At 34.2% G+C, this 27,297-nt stretch overlaps 2 protein-coding genes across 10 annotated transcripts in view; one reads left to right on the top strand and one right to left on the bottom strand.

Annotated features, from left to right (window-relative positions):
• Positions 1-202: 202 nt before the first annotated feature.
• dtna (dystrobrevin, alpha) overlaps positions 203-27,297 on the bottom strand; it is a 145,926-nt gene continuing 118,831 nt past the window's right edge. Inside the window, exons 1-23 of one of the 7 annotated variants that reach the window (XM_058764926.1) lie at positions 21,052-21,284; positions 17,056-17,123; positions 16,016-16,096; positions 15,703-15,916; positions 15,447-15,532; positions 14,719-14,873; positions 14,002-14,107; positions 13,683-13,849; positions 12,676-12,800; positions 12,260-12,343; positions 11,297-11,368; positions 10,322-10,414; positions 8,249-8,336; positions 7,851-7,939; positions 7,657-7,770; positions 6,068-6,164; positions 5,730-5,750; positions 4,578-4,770; positions 3,716-3,805; positions 3,543-3,627; positions 3,325-3,445; positions 2,054-2,091; positions 203-1,966 (exon numbers count right to left, since the gene is read on the bottom strand). In XM_058764926.1, the coding sequence (XP_058620909.1) occupies positions 2,074-2,091; positions 3,325-3,445; positions 3,543-3,627; positions 3,716-3,805; positions 4,578-4,770; positions 5,730-5,750; positions 6,068-6,164; positions 7,657-7,770; positions 7,851-7,939; positions 8,249-8,336; positions 10,322-10,414; positions 11,297-11,368; positions 12,260-12,343; positions 12,676-12,800; positions 13,683-13,849; positions 14,002-14,107; positions 14,719-14,873; positions 15,447-15,532; positions 15,703-15,916; positions 16,016-16,096; positions 17,056-17,122 (2,166 nt within the window). In that variant the 5' untranslated portion in view covers position 17,123; positions 21,052-21,284 and the 3' untranslated portion in view covers positions 203-1,966; positions 2,054-2,073. Of the gene's footprint in view, positions 1,967-2,053; positions 2,092-3,324; positions 3,446-3,542; positions 3,628-3,715; positions 3,806-4,577; positions 4,771-5,729; positions 5,751-6,067; positions 6,165-7,656; positions 7,771-7,850; positions 7,940-8,248; positions 8,337-10,321; positions 10,415-11,296; positions 11,369-12,259; positions 12,344-12,675; positions 12,801-13,682; positions 13,850-14,001; positions 14,108-14,718; positions 14,874-15,446; positions 15,533-15,702; positions 15,917-16,015; positions 16,097-17,055; positions 17,124-17,645; positions 17,681-19,123; positions 19,288-21,051; positions 21,285-27,297 lie in introns of those variants that run through there. The other 6 variants (XM_058764925.1, XM_058764924.1, XM_058764921.1 and 3 more) reach the window with 6 other exon arrangements.
• LOC131532980 (coiled-coil domain-containing protein 178) overlaps positions 21,735-27,297 on the top strand; it is a 44,532-nt gene continuing 38,969 nt past the window's right edge. For 2 of the 3 annotated variants that reach the window (XR_009269016.1, XM_058764918.1), the window contains exons 1-7: positions 21,736-21,918; positions 22,318-22,386; positions 23,551-23,681; positions 23,893-23,948; positions 24,174-24,238; positions 24,697-24,900; positions 26,566-26,786. Coding sequence is in view for 2 of the 3 variants with exons in the window: in XM_058764918.1 (XP_058620901.1) it covers positions 22,332-22,386; positions 23,551-23,681; positions 23,893-23,948; positions 24,174-24,238; positions 24,697-24,900; positions 26,566-26,786 (732 nt within the window). In the remaining variant the exon portion in view is untranslated. Of the gene's footprint in view, positions 21,919-22,317; positions 22,387-23,550; positions 23,682-23,892; positions 23,949-24,173; positions 24,239-24,696; positions 24,901-26,565; positions 26,787-27,297 lie in introns of all 3 variants that reach the window. The other variant, XM_058764920.1, reaches the window with a different exon arrangement.

The raw sequence follows: 27,297 nt of genomic DNA, 5'->3' as shown, positions 1-27,297 counted from the left end.
TGCTCCCAATCCGGGACATTCGCATGAGCAAAAGGCTAAAATAGCCTATCTCAAAATATTATAACTATAATCTTTATTCTCGAAACATTTCGACTTTATTCTCGTAATTTTACATTTTGTAAAAAATTGTAACGTGGCACTAAAACGCCGTCGAAGATTTTTGTTGTCCTATGAAAAAAAAAAAAAACTCAACAAGGACATCTAGTGGCCGTTGTGTATATTGCATCAACATATGACAATTCAAAACAGCACTGTGTGCAAAATTATTTGAAATGAAGGATGAGTTTTAACCAACATGGAACAAACTCTAAAGACATGGAAAATATAGTGACAGATATAGATTTTATGAAATAACATTAAACATGACATTTGGACACTTGATGATACTTGTACAACATAATATTTTTTATTTTTCTTTAGTTCCATGCAAAATCACTGAAAAGTGCAATGGTTGGCAGCAGGGTGCGGATGCTGCTTTTTATGTTGTTGTTGTTGTTGTTCTGGTGTGTAACTGCCTGTCTGAGTAGACTGTGAGAAGAATGTGAGCGCTGCAGTGTGACAGTAGCATATCAAAGAAAACACATCAACGAAAGAGTCTGGAGATGGTCAAAGCCAAACCAGTCTTCCTTAACCCGTCTACTACAGACGGTCTTTACAAGGAATTCATATTCACTGACAAAATCAAATCAAGCATGAAAATTCTGTTCTAGATCAACATATCTTACACCTAAATATGCTTTTTCATCTTGTCGCTCCTTTATCAACATAACAGCACATTCAGTAGTGTCAGTTGCGGTCACATATATTTGTCTCAAAAATGTCTGTTTCATTGTTTCTTAAAACATTTAAAACGTTGCAAGTTAAATAATAGAGCATGGTAAATGTACTGTGTGCTCTTTGGAGTCAAATAATATCTTCCACTGAATGCAGAGGTACAAAGTTTTGGGTGAATCTCATGAAACCTGTCAAAAAACATGCAATAGACTCTAAAATCCAAAGAAAAAAAAAATGCTGAAAGAAACCAGAACAATGAAATATATTTTACATGAAGAGAAGAGAATAAATAATTTAATAAATAATATTGCAATAATGCATATTATATATATATATTATACATATACATATATACACATACATACATGCATATATATGAAATAGTAATGTTCCTAAAAACAGGATTTATTTTCTTCATGCAAAACATATTACATTTTTATTTTTGAGAATTTATTAAAAATAAAGTTAAATAAACCTACAAACGAACAAACAAAACAAAACAAAAAACCCATAAATGTTAAAATAACAGTGAAAAAAATAAGTGGTGACATATATATGAGATTCACCTGTTTCTGGACTGTTCTTATTAATTATAATGTCTTTAAAAATGAATAAATTGCAACAAAGTACACATACCTATCCATCTATTAAAATAAGTCTGATAAGCTAAGGCAGTGTATTTGTGTATCAAACACTATGAGAAAATCTCAAATCTCAAAAAGAGAAACTGAAACTACAACATAATCCTACTCTTGTTTTTAATATATGCTTTAAAAGAGCATCGGATCAGGCTGTTATGCTCTTAAACGTACAATAAAAGATGTCGTTTGTAAAGATAGCAGCTTCATTAAAGATCACCCCCACTTTACCCAACAGATATTTAAATACAGTACAAGTCTGAACAGATACACACGGAAATAAACCAAACCGAACACATTAACACCAAGGAAATGAAATAATCTCATAATCACTGGATTTATGGCACTGGCGGTGTTGTAGACAGTTCCATTATTTGTAATTTCCAAAGTCGGTTCACAGTTTTGTCTTAAAACATCTTGTAGATTCTAAAAATATATTTCTATATTTATAGATTGGGTTGTGTACCACAGTATTGTTGATGCTTTTCAGAAGTGTGGTATGTTCCAGCTCAGGCCTGGTTGCACAGTGCTTCAGAGTCGCTCAATCTTCCTCCCTGTGATGAGACAAAGAGAAAACCTTCGTTTGAACCATCAAACACTGTTGTATTGCATCTGTCACAGCTCAACTGAAAAGTACTTACGATTGCTTATTAAAACGCAGCTATTCTTGTAAAGTCACCTGGAAAAAACACAGAATTGAGGAGTTTAAAATGGACTGAATTGCTTAAGTGTTCCTCATAAGGCTTTCTGTACCATGCTAAAATGACCTGATACCACACGTGACATGATAGGAAGGAATTTGCGGTAATAGTTGTGGCACATTGCATGCAGCACCTGTGGCAATATTTGTACAGATGCACGGTTAAAATGAACATCATCTCGGCACTCAGAAACAGGTGCCTGGAAGCAGCCTGGGGATGTGTTCATTACAATGAAATATCCATTTGGTTTAATGGATATTTCATTTCTATTTCATCTAATTTCTATAGCAATTAAAAAGAAATATAATTTGATATACGATGCAGCGCACTCGTGACACACCGCTGGCATTTCCCAGAACATTCATCCAAAGTTTGCTGCTTAAAAATGGCTTTGGGGCAGATGACAATATGGGTGCGAATACAGAAACATTGGAGTTATTATTCATCTTTTCTGGGGTTTTTATCTTCAAAATAAATCACTTGTTACATATATGTATTATTTAATTTAAAGGCAAAAATAATGCTGCCAAATGTTTATTAAAAATGATCACCAAGGCTGCATTTATTTGATCAAAAATATAGTAAAAACAGTAATATTGTGAAATACTATTACAATTTCAAATACCTGTTTTCTATTGCAATGTATTTTAAAAAAATTTAATTTATTCCTGCGATGCAAAGCTGAATTTTCAGCATCATTACTCCAGTCTTCAGTGTCACACGATCCTGTACACGAAAATATACTTAGAAGTTCAAACTTTAAATTCTACAAGCTTAAATTGAATACTAATATTGAATTGAATATACTATTTTATTTAAATTCTTGCCTGAACTAAATTATTTAATGTAGAAATTGCATTTGTTTTTCTGTAGTATTTACTTCACCACAAAATCATTTTTATCAGTGTGGAAAAAGTGAAACATTGTTTTCAGTATTCTTTGATCTTATTCTCATTGAATTAAGATGCTAATTGTGTTACTGTTTAGCAGCATAATAATGCAAAGATTATAAATAGGAGTAAAACAATGACTAATGATGGTTGGTTCGGTCATTTGCATATTCCAGTGTTTCACATGCAAAGCTCTCTGGCATTCAAACTGCTCTGGTACACATATTAATTTGGACAGAAGCTGATCTTACTTCTGCATTATTGAAATCCCCTATAAGAAGGTTTATTGTGGGCCTTTGTGTATGTTTAGAAGCGTCTCACCAGGATGTTCTTGTCCTGTTCCGGTGTGTGTCTGAGACGTTCCTCCATCTTCAGCTCTCTGTTCAGCTGCTTTTCCAGATCATGTCCATAGAAATCCCCAGACTCCAGCTTACCTGCTGCCCTACGAGACCAGAAACACTGTAAACATGTGGCCATGGAGATCTGGACAACACAGGATCCGTCAGTTAGCAGGTGAAAACAGCAGCTGTTTTTGTTACCCTGATCTTGAAGAGCTCCTGGCGTGGAGAACATCTGATGTTGGGAACGTGAGGTCAGAGATGCCGTCTGTTTCACTTCCCGCCTCTAAACATGGTTGAAGGCAAAGTTTGAACATGAAATATGACTTATTCTATAATTACAGTTAAATATATGTGTATAAATTCGATATTACCCGAGTTAAGTTCTTTCACCAATGAAGACATTGTGTTGGTTATGGAGTCTGCAGCTACCAGGAGATCATTTCTTAAGTTCCTTCTGGAGCCTTTAACAAAGCAATAAAATGATTTATTTTTTAATAATATTAAATAAATATAAATGCATTTTCAATGTTGATAATAATCAGAAATGTTTCTTAAGCAGCAAATCAGCATATTAGAATGATTTCTGAAGGATCACGTGACACTGAAGACTGGAGTAATGATGCTGAAAATTCAGCTTTGAACACAGGAATAAATTACATTTTACAATATATTCACACAGAAAACAGTTATTTTAAATTGTAATAATATGTCACAATTTTACTGTGTTATTGAGGAAATAAATGCAGCCTTGGTGAGCATAAGACTTCTTTCAAAATCATTGATTTTTTCTTATTTTCATTTTTGACAAGTAGCATAATATGTATTATTAAATTATATAATTCATTTATTATTATTTAATAGTTGCTACTTAAAAACTTCATAATTTTATTTAATATATTAAAAAGGTATGGTTTTGATTTATAGATAAGTGCATTTCAGAACATACTTTAACTTCAATGTGATTTAGTTAAGATGTTGGTTAAAACTGAAATAGTAAATAAACAAAAGCACTTTTCACATGGAATCTAGAAAAGCAATCTTATTTCAAAATAATTACTTTGCTGCATAATTCATTTAAATGCTTGACCAAAAATACAAATCTCACATTTGTGCTTTTATAATCTCCGGTGTATTTGACCTATTTTTAAATAAACTCTCCAGTGTATTTAACCTTTGTCAGGGCAGGCTGAATGTATGAAACTCATGAAAACACAAGAGGAGCGTGCTTGTTACCCTGAGAGAAGGCCTGCTGCACCTCTCCTCCCAGGCCCATGAGCGAGTCCTGCGGTGTCTGACTGGGCGTGGTATTGCCGGATGTTGATTGGACGGGCATGGGGATGGGTGTGGTATTGCCGGACACTGATTGGATGGATGTGTTGATGGTGTGGCTGGGGGAGGAGCGAGGAGAGGGGCCAGGGCCCTGGTTCTAGGAAACAAAAGGAGATTATCAGGAGATTACACAAATGTAACATTAAACCTGTGCTGTTACTGCTAATAAAACTAAAATGATTAAAAATCCTTTTCATTAATTGAAATAAAGCTGCAATTAAATAAAATATAAGCATTAGATGAAAAGCTTACTTAAAGTTGAGTTGAAAAATGTAAATTTAAATTTAAATACTTAAATGAAAATGAGAAATATTGCCTTGGCAACTAACTGAAATAAAATAATTTGAAGTTGACGTACTAAAATAAATAATTTGAAACAAAATAGAAATGTTAAAAAAAAGCTAAAAAAAAAAAAGCTAAAATACATTAAAAGGCTAATTAAAAATATGAATAATACTATAATAGTATATAAATAACACTGAATTAACACCAACTTCATAAAAATCCCACAATATCAAATGCTCATAGTGTCTGAATGAGTGACAAAACATATAAAACACATAAAGTCAAATCTTTGTAAATTAAATAATGATTAGAAAATTAATGAATAATAACGGACATTTTGTAATGTCATTTTGCAGGTAAATTGTCTAATGAGTAAATTGTTGGTTGTCTTAAAAATGACTGGTGTTATTGGTGGTCAAAAGAGTAAGCTCACAAGTCTCAGTTTTTTTTTTTTTTTGCCAATCATTCATGTCTATAGCACAAACAATGAGATACACATCAAAATGTATTATTATTTTGTTCAAAAACTGATCAAGAAGAATTAGATTGTGTAACTGACATGCTCAAATGTAGTCTGTCTAACAGCATGCATTTATTTTGATTTGTGCTATGCTAAATGAACAAATGTAAGTTCTGGATGCCAAAGACACAACCAACACAAAACATTTCATAAATTTAATATTAGGAAGAACAAACACACAACATACAGTTAATCTCAAATCAGCTGAAGTATATTAACACGCAGTTTTGTTACTAGACTCTGAGACTTACAGCTCTTTTTAGCTCTTCTTCCTGTAGATGGAGCAGTTCAGCTGGTTAACATGGAACTCTGCATTTCTACATTCTGATAAAGGGATAGTTCACCCAAAAATGAAAATTCTGTCATCATTTACTCAAAAATACTATGGAAGTCAATGGTGCCCCAGAACTGCTCTGTTTCCCACATTCTTCAGAATATCTTCCTTTGTGTTCAGCAGAACAAAGACAATCATACAGGTTTGGAACTACGTGAGGGTGAGTAAACGATGACGGAATTTTCATTTTTGGGTGAACTATCCCTTTAAAATCGTGTCATCATCATTTGTTGTGTTTTTGTGTGAGATCTTCACCTTTAACAGAAGCATGAGCTGCTCTAGTTGGACCATGAGTTCTCGACGGCTGTCCTGAAGGGCCGACATCCTCTGCTCCAACTCCTCCTTCCTCTGCCTGAGACACAATCAGACAAAGCAAGCCATGCTATTATCAATATAACTTCAACATTAACCAAAAAATAATTGTGGATCCATAAACAACCTGATTTTTGACCCTATTTTCATGTGCTATTTACCACCATATTTATGAAATAAATTATACAAATTAGGTAATGGTGTAAACACACCCACACAATCAGTGCTGAACACAATTTGCAGGGTGTAGAGGCAAGCAATGCCTGGTTAAATCAGATTATGAATGGTTTATGAATAAAATACATAATGCCACACAACACCCACAATTCACCCAAACTGTTTTTATCAGATGTTTTCTACTTTAAAGAAATGCCAATCATGAAAAGCAGGTGCGTAAAATATATAAAAACAACATAAAATAAACAAACATTTTTTTTATTTTAATATACATTTTTTTTAATTATAAATATATAAAAAAATATATACAAATGTAAAATTCTTCCCTAGGAACCATATTCTATAACATGGTACTTCAAGTAGGTTTTATTTACAGGTCAAATCTAATTTCTAAAAATGTAATTATGGTTTTTACAAAACCCTCTATCATGATTCATGTTCATTAAGAAAATAGTAATAAAAAAATAATTATAAACCAAAACGTGGAGGTAAGGATATAAAAATGATTTACCATAATATAAAAATTTACCATGGAATGGAATTATATTCTTAAATGTGGAATTTGCAATAGACTATCAATAGGTAACAGCTAAAATCAAATTTAAATAAATATAATAATGGTTTTATTTAAAAAAACTATGGTGTTTACTATGAAAATAGAAATAAAAACACATTTAGAAACCAAAGCTGGTGTGTAAGGATAAAAAAAAAAAAAAAAAAAAAATATATATATATATATATATATATATATATATATATATATATATATATATATATATATATATATATATATATATATATATATATATATATATTTACCATAGCTCTTCCCTGGGAATCATATTCTGAACTGTGTTATTTGCAATAGACTATTAATAATAGGTCAAATCTAATTTCCATAAATAGAATAATGGTTTTTATATAACAAACTATAGTGTTTATTATGGAAATAGTAATAAAAACACATTTGGAAAGTAAAACTGCCACACAAAGCACTTCCCTAATAAATGATTTAACATGAATCTAGTGCCAAAATATCATGTTACTACAATTAATATTGCTAGAATAAAACCAAAGTAAACATTGGGAACTAGAGCTTATTTAAATATCCATGCTTGGCTCAGTTCACTATTCAAATCTGAACTGGTGATGTCCACAAACAGGAAGGAGCCTCAGTGTTGCAAATTGCTTTTAAAGTGCTTTCACTCATTCACGAGAAGAGCCATGATCAGGTTGCACTCACTTTCAATGCTGTCTATCTCGTAACCATCAGCATCTGTTGTTCACCACATCCGATCAGGTTTCAGGTCTGATTCACGGCTGTACGCTGTATGTGTGCATGCGCAGTTGTTTACCTGAGCAGTCTCAGTTCAGCCAGTAACGTTGGGTTTTGTTGGCTTTTGTCTAACGGAGGTTGGGAAGCTTCTTCATGTTGTTGTCTCAGGCGTTGGATCTCTTGCAAAATCTCCCTGAAAACACAATTTATTCATTTTAAGAATGCTAATTCAAAGTCACTGTGCAATGCTAAAATAAACAGACTCAAACTCACTTGTTCTTGTTCTCTAGCTCGGCGATAAGTTGTCGCTGCTGTTTGTTGGAGTCCAGACACAGAGAGATGTCCGCCGGGACTCTGGTCTTCTGTTAACAGTTGTCAGGTTGTATATAAGGTTAATGAGTCGTTACCTGAATTTATTTGTGCATATTCATAATAATTAAAGAAGCAGCGTGTAATTTCTGTGGCACCACAAGCACAAATAATGATTGTTTGCAAACGGATTTCCCAAACAATCCAATTGCCCGTTACATCAATCTATTAATGGAAAAGAAAAAAAAAAAAAACTGATCTTCTCGAATTTAATTTATAGCAGTTTCGAAAAAAGTATGGCATTAATATTCGATGAATAATAGAATGTTTTTCTGAGCAAGTGCTCTAATTGGCTGTCTTACCGCGGCAGCTCCATCAGCAGCCAATCGGGAGGCATAACGGGCAATGAGGAAGTGTTCATCATCTTGGTTTTTACAGCTCTCCTGGAAACTGTCAATCACAGAAAAGGGTGGCGCTCGGTCATCTTTATAGTTACTGGTTCAGAATGACAAAAGCACTTACTGTAACATTATATATACACCATCTATAGCAATTAGTAGCTTATGCAAAGCTCAAGCATAGATAGTAAACAAACTAGAGGTTCAATCATTCATTTCATCCTGTACATAGCTTTGTTGTTTTCTTGCACTAACCTTCATGTATGTGTGTCACACACACACACACACACATATATGCATGAAGGATAGAGCTACAAAACTTTGTTGTGTTTCTTTAAATAGGCAGAAAAGTAAAAATAGCCTTTATGAATCAAAAGAACATAATTTTAGAGAACTTATGGACCAGTACTGTCCTAATCACAGAAATGAAAGCCTTTCCAGCATATGTAAAAACATTTCAGGATCTAAGCAAATCATGAAGACCACAGAGCCCCAGTTTCCCAAAAAAGCACTGCAAGGCTAAGAGCAAAGCAAGCAAGGATGATCATAATATTAGAAATCTTTGCTGGGAAACACAACCATAGCTAAGGGTGTCGCCTAATGAGAAAACAAATGAAACACGTAGCCAAAGATAACCGGTTCATTCAGAGATACTGGTGACTCTGAGATCCATCATAATCATGTCCTTGTTTAAAGACTAGTTGCCAAGCCGAAAATGGATAATTGATTGTGTATTTTCTGTTCTTGCACATCAAATTGAAACAAATCTTCCCAAAAATGACATGCACTTCTACACAAAATTCACACATACAAGAAAGACCCATATTTACTGTAATAATGAATCATATATTTGTCATATATTAATCAAATTAGAAGTTTACACACTATTTGAATAACGGATGGGAACAAAATATTATTCCAAAAGAGTCCATAAAATGTTTGTCTTTAGAATTAGAGGGCAAATTAGAGTTTGGGATGGATTCATTTAAGTTGGCAGTATTTACTTAATAAGCAAGGGATGCTATTAATAGTTCTCATTTTGAACTATTGTGTGCATACATCTGCTGCAATAGAGCGCTACAGTGAACGACACTTTTTTTTCCCTGCAGCTCTGGTTATAGATGTATTTTTTTCAATTCATTTTCACCATAGCCAATTAAAAATCCATGAACCCAACCAACAGGCTCTGAAAAGAATCATAGCAACATGTGATTGCAGCAAAAATACATGAAAATCTGAAAAACACTACATACAAATACAGTAATGAGGGACTTCTCATCCCATGAATATATTATATTTATAGATTTATCTGAAGTGATATTGCATTGACAACATGCATTCCATGGGAATCAAACCCATAATCTTAGGTTCTACTTACAGGAATGCTGCATGAAGAATTTTGAATGACATAATTAAAATAAAATATAAATATATAGATTATAAGTCAATGAGTTTAAAACGCTATTTTTATGCATTTATAAAACTTATATTGTGCAACAGCAACTTCTCAGATTGGTGAATTATGGATAGTGTAGGATTATAGGTTGTGTAGTTCTTCACTGGGAGTTCAGCAATCAAATATGATTTTGTAATCACACTCTATAGAAGCATATTTTATCACTATACACCCTCAGAGCTCAAGGTAGTTCTGTACTGAAAGGTTAATACACTTCCATCTCTCTATGGGGAAAATACTTCCGGACTGCTGCGCTCTATGGCAGTGAAATGTAATATGTTTAACACAGAGTAAATACATTGCTTAAACACAACAAAAGCCTAGCCAGTTAGCAAGCTGCAAACATAAGACAGCACTGTGGCCAGAATAGTCACCATCCCACATCTGGTGTCCTTTCTAAAATGCACAGATTATATTAGATACATTGAAACTGTGGAAAAACCTCAAATGATAGTTTGACATTAACAATGTTACACTGAATTCTGGGTATTACCAGACTGACATGGTGACCTTGGAGCTCTAAAACAGATTAGGAAGAAAACTGCCACAGCAACCTCAGCAGACCGACAGCTCACACTGACCATGAACGGTCCTTTCGGAGGAGATTCACATAAAGTCCGATAAGTATGTGCTCATCAGCGAGCCTATCCGCAATATCGAGGCTGTACTGAACCCTGAAACCATGTTTCACAAACACAGATGAGATGAAAAATAATGGGGTCTAAAAAAGCATCTTCTCACGATCTTCTTACGATTCCACTTTACAATTTTTGCATTATTTGAATGCATTAATAATAATACAGAATGCAAATAGACTTTAGTTAGAGTTGAGATGACATATTTAAAGGAATAGTCCATCCAAAAATGAAAATTTGCTTCATCAGAAAAAATTTGGAGAAATTTAGCATCACATCACTTGCTCACCAATGGATCCTCTGCAGTGAATGGGTGCCGTCAGAATGAGAGTGCAAACAACTGGATTTGTTTCTTAGAAACATGCAGCTTTTCACTTCACAAGAAGATAATTGATGGACTGGATTATTGTGATGTTTTTATCAGCTGTTTGGACTCTCTTTCTGACGGCACCCATCCACTGCAGAGGATCCATTGATGAGCAAGTCATGTAATCCTAAATTCATCCAAATCTTTTCCCATGAAAAAACAAACTCATCTACATCTTGGATGGCCTGAGGGTGAGTATATTTTCAGCAAATTTGCATTTTTGGGTGAACTATTCCTTTAACTTCGTGCAAATGGAATTGGGTTGTGTGGGATGGAAGTACAATCCAAATTAGTCTTTTATAAATTTGCAATTGACAAAGGACATATTCTCAACATTTTTTTTTTGTCTGAACCAAAGCCAATCAGGGACAAAACCATACAACACCTTAAACGGGCTGTACTTCAATCCCTCACAGCCTTGTTTTCATTTGCATCTACTCCAAACAGTCCCATGTATCCCATTACAAGATGATCTTTACTCCTTGTTATTCCTTTACACGCTTGTTGTGCTTACAACAGATAATAGTGACATTATTTCATCCACGCTGACTTACCCTTTCCCTTTTAAAAGATCTGGGGCTGTCCGGGAATACAACTGTATTTGTTTGGTCTCATCGTGAGCTCCTCTTTTTACCCCCAAAATGAGACATAATAAAACAAATTAATAAGCAACACATGTATACTTCCACAAACATGTTTAAAACACACCACAAAGGGATCAGAACATGTTTACAGCAGTTACTGTATTTTAGTAGCATTTTATAGTATATAAATGCTTTCATTTTTGTAATTTCAGTTTTCTTTTTTTTAAGTTTTACTGCTTTTGTAATTGCTATAATTTTTTTTAAAGATTTCGATTTAGTTATTTCTAATTTTCATTTAAGCCTTTAACTGTCACTCACAGTTTTGAACATAGACAATATAGTGCACTATCCAAACTTAAATTTTTATAATTCATGAATGAAAATATTTTGTAACATGATTTTAATGTACCATTTCCATGGTAATGCAATGTTTCAAAGGATGAATTTTGAGATTTTAATTTTCTACTGATAAATAATTTCTTATGATTTCTAATTCGTGATAGAGAAAAAGGCAACTAAGAAGACTTTCTGTGACAAAGGTCAGAATTCCTGTTATGATGTAGATTTTTTTTTCAGGTGCACTCTTGTCATAAATTAATCTATTACTTTTCCTACATAATTTTTTTACAGAAAAAGTGGTAAAATACCTATTTAGGAGTCTTAGATCTTTCCAACGATATATAGTTTGTCATGATTAGATTAGGATTTAATTGTAAAACAGTGAAGTAAACTTAGGCGTCCAGTATACGGGACAGTGACAGTTATTAAGTATACAATATTTATATTTAATTCTAATTCCATTTTTTTATTTAACAAAAATAGTGACAGTTTTAGTCTAATAGCAGCCTGTCTGATCGAACATGAATGCTTTAAGCTCAGCTTTATGCTTGCACACATACTCCTATTGAAAGTGTCGTACAGTAATAGACTCACGTTTTGCTGGAGTAAGGGTTTCCTGAGGAAGGCATGGAGTGAGAGAGTATGTATTCATTTCCACTGGTCGCGGGTCTGGGAGGCCTAGAGGAAATGCAAACAATAATTGAGGCGCTGCGATAAAAGTGTGTCAGTGTGTCTGTCTGCATAGTGTCAAACATATCAGTGTGTCTAAGATTAGTTTTCCCCCATCAAAATATTGTGAAATCATATGACAAATGAGAATATATAACCCTTCATCTCACTTTACGTACCATGTGTCCCTGTTTCGCAGCATAAAAGCAAAAACACAAGGGAGGACAATGTTAGCATGCACAATTTATGTTGCATTCAGTTTAATACAGCGAGTCATTTTACACTTAAGAGGATTATTCAAGCAAAATGTGTTGGATATGGTGATGTCTGAGTTTACATACACAACATGAGTGAGGTTGAGTGGTTTCTCAGGTGTTTCGGAGAACGTTGGGTGAGGAGGCTCTCGACTGGAGGCACAACTCAGAGATTTACTGAGAGCGTCTGACAACTTCTTAGCTGGAGATTTCTGGAGAAAAATAAAGGACTGTACTGAACCAGAAGAAAAAAATATTTATAAAAATATACATGAATATGTTTAATGGAACCATATTATGAAAACCAGGATTGTATTTGCTCATTTTAAATAAATATAAATGTTTATGGAGAAATACTCCACAGAATATCATACGAGAGATTACTTACATATAGAGGACTTAAAGGTACAGTAACAAATAATACGTTTAATTATAACAGTCAGAGACAGGGTGGAAAATGGTCATGTAAAATGTATTTACCTATATTATTTTTTGTAAATACTGTGTAAAATAAGTGTGTATTTATTGTGACTGTAAAGACATTTATAATGTTACAAAAGATTTATATTTCAAATAAATGCAGTTATTTTGAACTTTCTATCATCAGAAAAATTTGAAAAAAACGTATCATGAATGATTTCTGAAGGATCATGTGACACTGAAGACTGGAGTAATGATGCTGAAAATTCAGCTTTACATCACACGAACAAATTACGTTTTACAACATATTCAAATACAAAACAGTTCTTTTAAATTGCAATAATATTTCACAATATTCCTGTTTTACTGTATTTTTGATCAAATAAATTCAGCCTTGCTGAGCGTTTCTTTCAAAAACATGAAAAAAATCTTCCCAAACACAAGTAACTTTGACTAAAATCTTAAAGTACTTTAGAAAAGAAAAGTAAATGCTACCAAAGTGGCAAATTCAATGCTCAGAGTTCAAATCAGATTTAGTGTAAATGCATAAAGTGATTTGACTCTGGTTTCTGGCATACGCTGTCAAAGGCTAAAGGCTGTTTGGATGACAGGACTCGTGCCGTCACTGACACTTACTCACAGTCACGTTCCCACATGGCCAGCCGTTCACCTACCCATGACATGTACTCCTTCATCTGGTGCTGGTTGCTATGGCTGCCCGAGGCATGGCCCCTCCAGAAACACTCTTGGCAGAGTTGGTAATTATCACATTGTTGGCAACGGTAGCGGAATCCCATCATGCTCTGGCTGTGGCAGTAGGAGCACTCCACAGGATGGAAGACTAGAGAAGAGAGGAGCAAAATCAAGTCAACACTTCTAATTGAACGCTGTCACAATATTTGTCATTCATTTAGGATTTGAATGGCTGAAGGAAGTACTAACATATCGCTAAGCCTAAGCTACAAAAATGAAATAAACATGCTTAAAGCGCACCGTTCTCAACATTGGCCAGCCGATGCATCAGCGGTAACCAAACCAGACACTGAGGAGGAGGATCCGACATGAACGTGTCAAGAAACACATTGAGCGAGACCTTTTTCTGAGGAAGGACAGCAGTTAGTAAACAAATTAGTCAATAAATACCATGTGCGTACAAGAGAAAAACAGTTTTGCTCTTTACATTTTCTAAAGAAATTGTGAATGGTGCTTGCTGTTGGTTGTAAGGACGCTGCTATTTGCAACTTATTGGTTGCTAGGGTTTTGCTTACTTGTAAAGTCTTGCTTACTGTGAAACTTTTCACCTTTTTAATTGTCCTCCATGCAACATTCAAAGGTTTGCTACACTTATTTGATCAAACATGCAGTAAAAACAGCAATATTGTGGAATATTATTACAATTCAAAATAACAGTTTTCTATTGTAATATATTGCAAAATGTAATATATTTCTGTGATCAAAGCTGAATTTTCAGCATCATCACTCCAGTCTTCAGTGATCCTTCAGAAATCATTCTAATATGCTGATTTGCTGCTCAAAAGAACAGCATTTACGTGAAATAGAAATTTTGTAATATTATAAATGTCTTTTGTCACTTTTGATCAATTTAAAGCATCCTTGTTGAATAATTATTAATTACGAATCATTAATTTGAATACTAATTAAAAAAAGAAATTAAATAAATAAGAAATCATTTTAAAAGTCATCTCAAACCTCTTGCGGAAAGCAGGTTCTTGTGGACTGCTCAGTGTAGCCAAAAGATGGTCCCTCAAAAACCGTCATGGGCAGTTTCAGTACCTCTCTTAGGAACTGGTCAAACTGTGAGTATATCATCACTCCGTTTGGGTCTGATATCTGTGAAAATACATCTTAAAGGAAAAAAGACAAGCAATCAATTTCATTTTTTTTTTTTTTAAATAAACTATGTAATACTAGATCCAGGTAGCATAGCATGATGCAGGTAGGAAACAACTTCTGTATTGTACACAATATTTAACGTCTAGAACTTTTTAGTACTTCATTGAAATATCTGCATATACACTACTGTTAAATTTTATAAATGTATTTATTTTTTGAAAGAAACTCATACTTTCATTCAGCAAGGACACATTAAATTGATCAAAAGACAAACAAATGTTCTTTTTATGCATCAAGATGCAAATTTATTTTAAAAAACCTTACAAACCCCAAACTTTTGAACAGTTTTGTAAGTCTAAGAATGATTCACCAGAAATGAGGCGAGAAGTTTTAGCGACACTGACAAGGTCATGAGAGGCGAATATGCCTCACGGTTAAAAGTGACTTTCAAGTAATGACAGCTGCTCTGACCTTTAAAATGATGATAGAATGATTAATCGAGTCCATTCACTTAAGAACCCATTAATCAGCATCAAACCATTGAACACATATCAGTTCAAAGGCAAATCCAAAGTGAAACTTACATCTTAGTTTATCCAAAATCTTCCCTCCACAGAGAGCAGCCAGGGCCATCTTCACCACGAAAACCGAGATCTTTCCCACTCCTTCCCTAGAAAAAGACAACTAACATGTTTAGATGGTCACATATAGCAATTCAAGTGAAGATTATGAAGAGTCCTCATGAAAGCTGAAAGCTTCAAATGAACTTTCTTAAAGAAATGTCAATACTTTATATCATACATTCAGACAGATTTAAGGAAACTCTGCAGGGTTTCTTACGGGTCATAGGCCGCTAACAGGAAGTTGAGGAGGTACGAGATGGACTGGTCTACATTGATCTGGTGGGTTGTGGGCAAGCGCTTGTTTAGCTGGTAAAAGACGGTGGACAGTATTGCTTGCAAATGTGACACTGAGAACTCTGTGTTGAGGTCCATGGAGTTGAGTCTGTTTTCCCGGAAAACCTCGATAATATTCCAGATATCCACCAAATGCACTGCAAAAAGCGAAGAACAAATGGCAAATGCATCATTTCCAAAACATAAAATTATTGTAAATACTAAATGACAATGTAATTAAACACCTGCATACTTACAATTGCACCTCTTCTGAATGAATCTCAGCTTGCATGCCGTCCTGTATGTGGACAATCTGATAGAGTCCAGATCTAGTGCACCTATGAGATGAAAACATCACATCTAAGAAAACCATGTACATGGAAAACCATACAGCTTAAATCAGCCTAAGACGTCTTAGCTGGTTTAAGATGGTCAAATTGTTGTTTAGGTGGCTTTGACCAGTGGTCAAAAGCCCAAAACCCCTCTATAACCAGCAAAACAGACTAGACTAAACAGCTTGGCAAGGATTTAAAGACCAGCTAACCACCTTAGACTGGCTGAAGGGAAATCTATTTAGAGAGCTTTTAGTATGACTACCATTCAAAAAGTTGGGGGTCAGTAAGATTTTTGTAATGTTTTTGAAAGAAGTGTCTTTAGCTTTTCAAGGCTGCATTTACATACAGTAAAAACAGCAATACTGTGAAATATTACTACAGTTTAAAATAGTTGTTTTTAGTGCTGTCAAACGATTAATCGCATTCAAAATAAAAGTTTTTCTTTACATAATGTGTATACTGTGTATATTTATTATGTATATATAAATACACACACACAGTATATACTTTGAAATTATTTCCATGTATTTCCATATATATATTCATATAATTGATATTATATATAAATATTTTAAATGTATAAACGTAACAAATTTTTCTTAAATATATACATGCACGTGTGTGCATTTATATATACATAATAAATATACACAGTGCACACACACACACATATTATGTAAACAAAAACTTTTTGGATGCGATTAATTGCGATTAATCGCGAGTCAGCACTAGTTGTTTTCCATTTGAATATATTTTAAAATGTAATTTATTCTTTTGATGCAAAGCTGAATTGCCAGATTCCAGTCTTCAGTGTCACATGATCCTTCAGAAATGTCTTTACTGTCACTTCTGAGCAATTTCATGCATCTTTGATGAATAAAAGTATTAATTTCTTTAAACGTATCAACATGCTCACCATTATATCATAGCTTGAGTGTGGAGTAAAACAGAGAAATACATACGCATTTCAGCAAACAGTTGTCTTCTGTCTGCCATGGCGCTGCTGTTGCGGACTGACTCTTCAATCATTCTGCGAAACATCACACATAGAGAAAACAAAAGGACAGTGTGACAGGCGTCCCACAGCTGTGAAGGCAAACTGGGCCGCAATGAGACCTTTTGAGGAATTAGTCTTCAGATTTGCACAAAGTTAATGAACTATTATTGTGGGTAAAAACAACATCTATAATGTATTACACCATTCTTCAAAGTTTTGAGCTGTTAATCCATCAGAACTCCACTGCATATTTTATAAGACTAACAGAAAAAATGCAGTTCTCAAAATAAAACTAAAAATACACAAACTATCCACACTGCACCTGCCTAATTTGATTTGCTTCTATCAAATGACAGATGAATTTGCAACAAAAGTTTGATTGGACCTTTGACGTCAACAACAAAAGATATGGGAAGAATTTTATCCTCCTGTTCAAAAGCTGATAATACTATTTACTTTGTTATCCTAACTACAATTATATTCACACTTTGTACTATTTTTACCATTGTGTTTCCCTGCTGTCTGCAGCTCTACCAGAATAGACCTGTGACCCACCTCTGTCTTAATATAAAAACATCTTCATTGATGTAATTCATGTGTTTATCTCCCTTTCTTCTTCCACAGAGACCTTTTGCTATGATTCACTTTACAGACAGTAACAGGTTTTGGACTCCAGTTGTGACCTTGATAAAAATAACATTTAGAAGATCACTGCCTTGCGACATTTAGTACAATACTGTCTTATTTTACAGAGGAAACAACAGCTGTATCATCTAGCACAACAAATATAGAGCTAAAATGAGGTCAACAACAATTCAGTTCTCTAAGTCTTGATTTCGAAATTGTACAGTAACAAAAAAGTACCATGGCATTACCAAGTTTATGGTCGTTGTACGATGGTAATTCCTTGCAATACTTCAGGTAAATATGTATATGATAAATAGGGCAATCATTCAGTATGATGATATATAAAATGCACTGAAATAGTATTTTCTTGTATTTCTTTTAAAAATGTATTCCAATAATTTTTGTTGTATTTACAACTTTGATAAATAATTTTGTACACTTCAAAAGTTTGAGGTCGGTATTTTATAATGTTTGCGAAAGAAGTCTCACCAAGACTGTGCTTTTTGATCAAAAAATACAGTAAAAACAGTTATAATGTGAAATATTATTATAATTTAAAATAACCGTTTTGTATTTTGCTTCATAAATCATTGTAATAATGCTGATTTGGTGCTCAAGAATCATGCTGCTTAATATTTTTGTGGAAACATTTTTTTGTTCAAGATTCTTTATGAATGTCTTTACTGTCAATTTTATTAATTTAATCCATCCTTGCTGATAAAAGTATGAATTTCTTTTTTCTTTTTAAATCCTGCCGACCTTGAACTTTTGCGTGCTAGTGTATATGCTGTATTTACACCCATAATACATTTAGTAAGGTAAAAAGTTGTAGAAACGCAACCAATGTCTTAGTAAATTGGTTTTTACCATCATGAACGTAAATGACACGCACTAAGAAAGATTTCATCTTATAAAAACTGACAAAATTTGCTTTTAATTTGCTCTGAGGAAGCTTTACAATAAGGTTTTCCCTCCTCTTTAAAACTGCACCAGGATTAAACCATGAAGTTGATCTACTAGAGAAGTTAAACTCCCTCCTTCACAAAGCTTTTAATGCTCAATTAACTTTAAGGAATGTTCAATCACAATCCCGGAGATCCAAGAGTTCAGCACAACACAGGGACAAAGCGCTACACATCCAGCCATCGATATCAAATTCACCTGCGGATGTGAAAAATATCCAGAATGCACTGCAAAAAATGAATCCATCAGTATTGTGACACTAATCTACCCTACTGAACTCACATCAGAGATAAACAAGCTGCCACAGCGTAATTATGCATAATTTAGTGTTTTAGTTCACTGTTTCCACGCCGCATCTATCATGTTCAACCAAACGGAAGAGATCTAAACAAACTAATGCTATAAAAAGAGCCAAACTATCACAAAAAACACAAAGCAGATACCCTTCGGAAAGCACCATGGTCCTCTTCTTGCTTATTTATGAGCGACCACAACGAGTCCACAACTTTTAATAATGCTTTTCGTCAGGTCGAAACACAACAAAAGCGGCCCATAGAGTTCTCGGCAGCCGACTGAAATAAGAGCCCGTCAGGATCCAGCATGTGTTGCCTCTATCTTTAACTTCCAATGAGCGAGACTCACATTCTTGTTGGGCTTAGACGGCTGGTTCAGATCTGGTTGCAAGTTTGTACCGTCTCCTAACCCTAGGCCTGGTCCCATATGAAGGGCCCGTGGAGTTGTTTGCAGTTTAAAGACTCTCTGTGTGAAATTATTAGGCAAAATGATGAGGCTACGCTAGAATGGCTCACTAGAGAGGACTGTAATTCAAGCCCTATAATGGGACATTTCTAGAGAGATCCCATATTTCACAGAGTTGGTCTTCTAATCTTTTTCTCTCTCTCTTTCTCCTTTTATTGTGGCTCTGGGATCTCCGAGCCTATAAATATCCTTTTGGACAGTCGGTGGCATCCAGGCATTTTGAGCCCGACTCACTCTCCGTGGGTGATTTATTTAGCATGGCAGGTTGAATGAAAAACATGAAATTGTGCTTTTTGATTTGGCTCGCCCTTGAAGTCGGTTGGCATATAAGAGGTGCAGATCTGACCTGGAGGACAAAGTCATGTTCTACACAAAGCAGCTGTTTGGAGTATCTTCACCGAGTAATTAGCACTGGATTACTCACATTAAACCTTCTGTGGGAGTAACTGATAGCAGCTAATGCTATTGCATTTTTCCAAAACCACATAATGCATCTATTTGAGAAACGCCATTGCTAGATCACAGACGAAGCTAACATTAATACAGGCTAAAATGGAATATATTTTACTGTTTTATCTCATATATTAATTGTTATATATATATATATATATATATATGTATATATATATTTTTTTTTTTAAATGCTATTTATAATAAATCACATTTTTGTCATTATTTATGCATTTTTTTATGCAGGTAAATATGCAGTTTATGGAAATATCAATCAATTCCAATGTCTGAATGAAAAGAGATTTCGTTTTCTTTTGCACATTCAGTCCTGTCTTTAAGTTGCTGTGAAAGCTGTGAATTGGATTCCACGAGAACTCTATCCGCAGCAAAGTGAACCATTACTCAAGCTAACTGCTTTTTCCACCAATCAGACACAGTAACTGCCCGTATGCTCTGATTGTCATGGTACCGCCATGAAGCAGCACAGAACTCTGGGTAAAGTCTCCCAGCCCATTCAGACTGTGATTTACATGTAGCTGTTTACAGCAAAGTCGTTCTAATGTTGTCTTCTCACTTGTTTTATGCATCTGATTAGGTTAATTAATATAATGATGCACTTCAAAAACAACATGGAGTCTATTTCCAGACCAGTATATGGCACAGCAAATTAAGAAATAACTTTTATGAACACAGATTGACTTTCTATGCATGCAGACCCTAATATAACCTATTTCCCAAATGTCTTACTATTCAAATTTCACTTAAAGTACAGAAAATACAAATCAAATGCCAACAATGTTTATGTTTACAATGTAAAGGCCATTCGTAAGATAGGTATTTACTGACCTAGGGAAATTTTATGAGATAAAACAGTAAACCAACACTCACTCACTGCATTTAAAATCCTCATCCAAATGCATGTAATTATATAAATACAATATGCATGCAGAAATAATTAGAATTTATGAGTACTTATATCACCAAAATTCATACAGTTAAATATCATAGTTCTGGCATTGCAGCCGATGATTTAGGACATGATGTTCAAGATACACACTATTAATATTATACTTGCAGAGTCTGCATCATGCCTGTTAGTAGTAGACTGTGGAGCGTTCACAATGAAGAGAGGCGTCTGGAGCTCTGTGCACTTGCTACTCACCAAACGCCTGTCATCGCCAAAACGGGTTTAAATTCAGCTCCCCTGCGTTCACTGAAGCCCATCTGCGCAACAACGACGCACTGTATCGACGACAATCTCGGCGTTTGAATGCAATAGTCTGTTTTCGTTCGCATCAGACTCGCAGAGAGCGCCGCGGATCTCAGACCTCTGCTGCTCATTTGCTTTGATGTGACGTAATGCGCCTCTCGCGATGACGTAATGCGGAATCTCTCCACTCAACGCAGCCATCGGTGCTCTGCGGAAATATTAATAAATATTAGTAAAATGTGTTTTTCTTGATTTGATGTGGCAAAATGTTATGAGCAAATCATTTTGTGGGACAATTTTTTTTTTATTATTAAATCTATGTATTATAAATATGAAAAATACAACGAGAATTTGCTCTTATTTAATTTACTTTTACTTTTTAAAGTAAAATTGCTATGTTATGTATATGTGTGTGTATATACATAGCAGTTTTGATCCCTTTTTATTTTTATTGGGTTATTATTATTATTTATTTTATTTTTTTCACTGTGGACCTAAAACTTTTCATCACCCAGACCCAGAATAAACTTAATACGTGATTGTATTCGCCATTCAACATCAAAACCTTCGCAACCCTGAAAGGCTTTTTTCACTTTCTCAGTTTTGTCTATTGTGTCAGTGGTGAATGAAGGCCTCCCTGTTGCCTAGTAACCGCGCGCACACGGTGAAAGCGGGGGGCTGGAAACAAAGTATGAAACAGGCCGCGACGTGACACAATGCCGAGATATGTGTCAAAATTGATCATATCGCGCTTGATGGGTCAAAAATACAATATATATCTTTCATGGCTCTACGTTCTGCGCTTTAGCAGCGAATAATGTAAGTATTGAGAGCGTGAATCACAGTCAAACCTGTTGTGTTGCTGTAGTCAGCTGATACTTGCGACTATTAACCTTGTTTAACCTGCGTTCATTACTAATTAACTTAAGATAAGAGTATTTATTTTGTGCAGACGGTAGTTGAAGAGCTGTTTTGATTAATGCCAATAATGACACAACACCAATGTATGATCATGCTATAGAAAGCCAATGTTTAATATATAAAACTCTTTAAATTTTTAAAAAATAACAACAACAACAAAAAAAAATCCAAGTACCATAGTAATGGATTTTGATATCATCAAGCTTTGAAAAGCATTGGTTGTAATAGTATGTGATCGGTGGTTGATTGATTGATTGTATGATTAATAAGTTCAGTCATTGATTTTGATTTTCATAGATGTTTTTTGAGAGATGCCTGACATAAAGTTACTCAAGTTTCCTTCAAGTGAAGGAGCATTCTTACAAGGTAAAGGACAATATTGTTTATCAATGTTATTTGCTAAGTATAGAGGGATCATTGTCTTGATATATATTCCCAAACCATTGTGCTTATTGTGTCACAGCACAAGAAATAGAAGCACATACAACGATCAAATAAATATTAATACTTACCATAAACTCAACAAAGTTGAGTTCAACAATAAAACATCCTAAAAGGCAACAAGAAATTAAAACTGTCTATTTACTGTCATAATGCATGTTTCTGGTCTTATTTTGAACAATTAATTCATGCACATTATTCTAAAGGAAAAAATATCACTATCATTGTCTGCTTGGATCAAAAGCCCACTCTAAAATATGTCAGATTATGAATATAAAATGGGTTGTGCATGCCATTTTATGTTGACCTTTAAAGGAATAGTTCACCCAAAAATGAAAATTTGCTGAAAATCTACTCACCCTCAGGCCATCCAAGATGTAGATGAGTGTGTTTCTTCATGTGAACAGATTTGGAGAAATGTAGCATTGCATCACTTGCTCACCAATGAATCCTCTGCAGTGAATGGGTGCCGTCAGAATGAGAGTCCAAACAGCTGATAAAAACATCACAATAATCCACAAGTAATCCACACCACTCCAGTCCATCGATTGACATCTTGTGTAGTGAAAAGCTCCCAAAATATGAGTCCATAATCCATAACAACACTTCCTCCAGTGAAAACGTTCATCCCCTGTGATCCTCGTTTTGCTGGTAAATGGTGTTTGATCTGTGCGTATTTCTCTCCTAATACAGATGAGATTGCTTTTTCACTGGAGAAAGTAATATTATGAATAGAGGACTCTTTTGAAGTTAAAAACATCTTAATGATGGATTTGTTTCTTATAAACATGCAGTTTTTGTCACAAGACATTAACTGATGAACTGGAGTGCTGTGGATTATTGTGATGTTTTTATCAGCTGTTTGCACACTCATTGTGACGGCACCCATTCACTGCAGAGCATCCATTGGTGAGCAAGTGATGTAATGCTACATTTCACCCAACATCTTGGGTGGCCTGAGGTGAGGATGAGTAAATTTTAAGCAACTTCACATTTTTTTGGGTGAACTATTCCTTTAAGGTTACAGTATATATGATTCAATGTGAGATCTTTGTGATCTCTATGATCAAAGTCAGTTGTACATTTCAGAGCAGGGAGAGATGGTTAGCTCCAGCAGGCGTCGCAGCTGTGCTCTGGTTAACACTCCAGCACCATGTGTGAACAAAGCAGTGTCTCACATCCAGGAACTGAAGTCCAAACTGGAAAACCTGGGCCAACAGGTAGAATCAAACATAACCTGAAGATGGATTGTATTATTTTATACCATCACTGACCAAGATTCAACCACAATAATTCAAGCCATAGATCAAAACCAGTACCACACAGATCAAACCCAGATTGAGCTCACAGTCATATGGATTGAATCGCATGTTATTTTCTTTGCTCTCATATTACATAATGAATGAATAATGAATGTCTCTTGTCTTCTAGGGTGATAATGCTCAGCATGAAACTGCACATGAAAACAACCACAGTATCATTTGGAAGTGAGCCATAAAACATTATAGATTTTCCACATCACATACTGTACATCAGTTGTAACCATTTTTCCAGTAAGATGGCACATATGGTCAGCAGTTTTTATAGGTTTCTACCTGTTATATAGTATGTGGGCTTTAACATATAATCAGAAAATAAATTTAATTAATTAATTTATGAATATTATTAAAAATATGCAGATTAAATAACATATTTTTCCTTTGTGTTTTTAGATGTGTTTCTGCTGATGCCAAAAATGCAGAGCTGTGTGTTGAAGGCATGGGGCTTTATGTACAAGGTAATGATGGACAGTCTCGAATCTCCTTAATATTTTGGTTATAATATGCACTTAGTTTTATTTAAATAGTGGGGGATTTGAACAAACCTGTATCACTAAGTATTATACTTCAATACTTAACTATTTATATACTATGATAATATTAATTAATATTATTAAGATTTTAAAATGTTCAGTTCTCATTTTATTTTAAAAAGTTTTAATAATTTTGCTGTGCTTTCCATTAGTTTTTGATTTCTATTTAGCTTTAATTTATTATTGTTTCAGTTTTAGTTTTAGTAATTTTAGTACTTCAGCTTAGTTGACCAGGGAACATTTCTAATTTTTGTTTATATTTACATTTTTATTTCTGCATTTTATTTTATTCCAGCTTTATTTCAATTAACAAAAATGATTTTTTAATAGTTTTAGTTTTACTTTTAGTTAACAATAATAATAAATTCTTCATTTGTAAATAGACAGTGCAGTGTTGACGTCTCTCTGGACGGAGACCACAGACGTCCTGATGGAGGTGATGAGTTTGATCAAGCGTCTTGAGTTGGACCGGAGAGATGCAGAGAAGGCTCTACAGGAAGAAAAGGAAAAAGCAAAGAAACTTTCAGAGAAACTGGACAGCCTCTGTCTCTGGAAGCAGAATGAGTTTCCTATAGCAGTGCAGAAAGGTCAGACTGGATATTGATTACAACATGCAATTTATGTTCAAACAGTTTTTTCCAGCACTAACATTTTACTTCAGGCCCAGTAATGCGGCAATACAGAGTTTATTCTATTCCATTCTATTACAATGTACAGTGCAAAAATATTCAGCAGGGTAATCAAAAACACAAAAATGGCTAAATATAAATTAAATATTAAGGAATTTATATTAAGTCAAATAAAGTACACGTTAACGGTAAGAAAATACAATATAAAAACTTTTTTATTTCAGTTAGTTGTCAAGGCAAACTTTAAAATGTTTGTTTACTTTAAGTTGATATACTAACATTACTAAAACTTAAATAAAAGTTCATAAAAGCTAAATAGACATTTTATTTTTTTTAAATCTAGTAAAAATACCTAAACACTCACAACAAAACTAATTAAACTAAGATTAAAGCTGCAGTCAGTAAGTTTCGCCTCTTTGTTTAATCTAATTGTCATACCATTCGAATTTCATATTAAGAAATTCTTTTAACCCAAAAAGCAAAGTTTTCTTTAAAATACAAATCTTGTGTAAACTCAGGCTATCTGTAATCAGAAGCACATTTAAAACTAGAATATAATTTAATTTCATTCACATGTGTTTCATAAACACATAATACTTTATGGATTACAATCCGCCATCAAAATGATACATTTAATTATTCTAGCTGCTGTGAAAACAGGCTATAAACGATCTGTCCACCTGCAGGATCCTCACGTGCGATAGTCTAGTAGCCGGGACAACTTCTTTATGTTTACAGACATGACGTAATGACGCAGTGCCATGCTCGAATTTCCCGCGAAAACCTACCCGTACCACTCAAATTAGAAAACATTATTGTAAGCTAAGCGTTGTGAATCGGGTAAGGCGATAGTTTTGAACAATGGCTGGTTATGTACTTGCTCAAATATTGATTTTGGATCATTTTTAACCAAAAAAAAGTTACAGACTGCAGCTTTAATAAATACTGAAATAGTATGGTAATAACACTGCTTTGTTGACATGTTCTATTGAGATAGGAAGTTAGGGCTGCATAATGACAGTATCATCCCTTTCTTTTTGCATAACAATTCAATTATGCAAATTAAATGATTGAATTAGGAAAGTATGCTTCCTATTAGGTTATTGTTAGGGGGAGGATAATAATATATATAGCATTTTAAAGGAATACTTAACCAAAAATGAAAATTTTGTCATCATTTACTCACCCTTAAGTTGTTCCAAACTTGAATGAGTTTCTTTCTTCTATTGAGCACAAAAGCAGATATTTTGAAGAACGTTGGTAATCAAACAGTTGATGGTAACCACTGACTTTCATAGTATTTTTTTCCCCATACAATGTATGTATTTCCATCATTAGTAATTAAATAATGACAGAAGTATAATTTTTGGGTGAATTAACCCTTTAATGACTTGGACTCTGAAACAGATCATCCATATTTTGGTCCATTTTCCAAAAAGAGCAAGGCGTGTATGTTTTTAAAAATTTGTCAACTTTTAGGAGAATGCAAGCATATAGATGACCTCAAGCTAACAGACATAGACTGAATGCCACAAAACATATGCTACAAGGTCTTTAAAATAATCTCTTTTCTGCTCCATCCTTGACTGTTGGCATCCGTCTGTCTTATATTTGCACGTTCAGAGCATGAAGCCTGCAGCACAGACATCGCCGAGCTGATGTGGCAACTTAAAATGAGGAGAGATCAGCTGCCGCAGGTGAGAGACAGGCTGACCCACACGGAGGTGCTGAACCGACGTCTGAAGGAGGATATCGATTTTATGAGGAAACACGGGCCGCTCGTGCACGAGAGACTCCAGCTGGAGAGTGAAATCATGAAGCAAATCCGAACAGCACAAAGCGAGGTGTGTTTACTGCGAAACCTGTTTGTTGGCTTGTTTAGAGGACCTGAAATCAATAAGACAAAACCAAAGAGAAGAAGCGATGTAGGTCTAACTAAAAGAGTCCAGAACGTACTAGAGGAGCACCACCCATTTTTTTTTTTCGGACTGTTTTTTTCCAGTTTATTTTGGATTTTCAAAGAATTCATTAATAAAGAGCTAAACTGAAGTATTAAAATTTTTTAAAAGTGTTCTTTTTTATATATATTATTTATATATAGTACTATATATAGTACTATTTTACTTGAGCTTTTTTCTGATTTTCCTAATTTTACGTTTTCACCTAATATTTATATTCATTTTAATATTTAATTTTATTCCTGCTTTCAGTTAACTAAAACAGTTTTTAATAATTTTACTTTTGGTTTACAATAACAAGACTGACGTAATGACGCAAATCCCTAATTATCATAATCAAATACAATCAATTTGAAATGTTTTCCTACACATTTAGATAAATACAAATTTAAAAGTT

This window comes from Onychostoma macrolepis, chromosome 24, assembly GCF_012432095.1.
Source record: "Onychostoma macrolepis isolate SWU-2019 chromosome 24, ASM1243209v1, whole genome shotgun sequence".
In the NCBI taxonomy this organism is placed as follows: Eukaryota; Metazoa; Chordata; class Actinopteri; order Cypriniformes; family Cyprinidae; genus Onychostoma; species Onychostoma macrolepis.
This window is presented reverse-complemented; position numbering and strand designations above follow the sequence as displayed.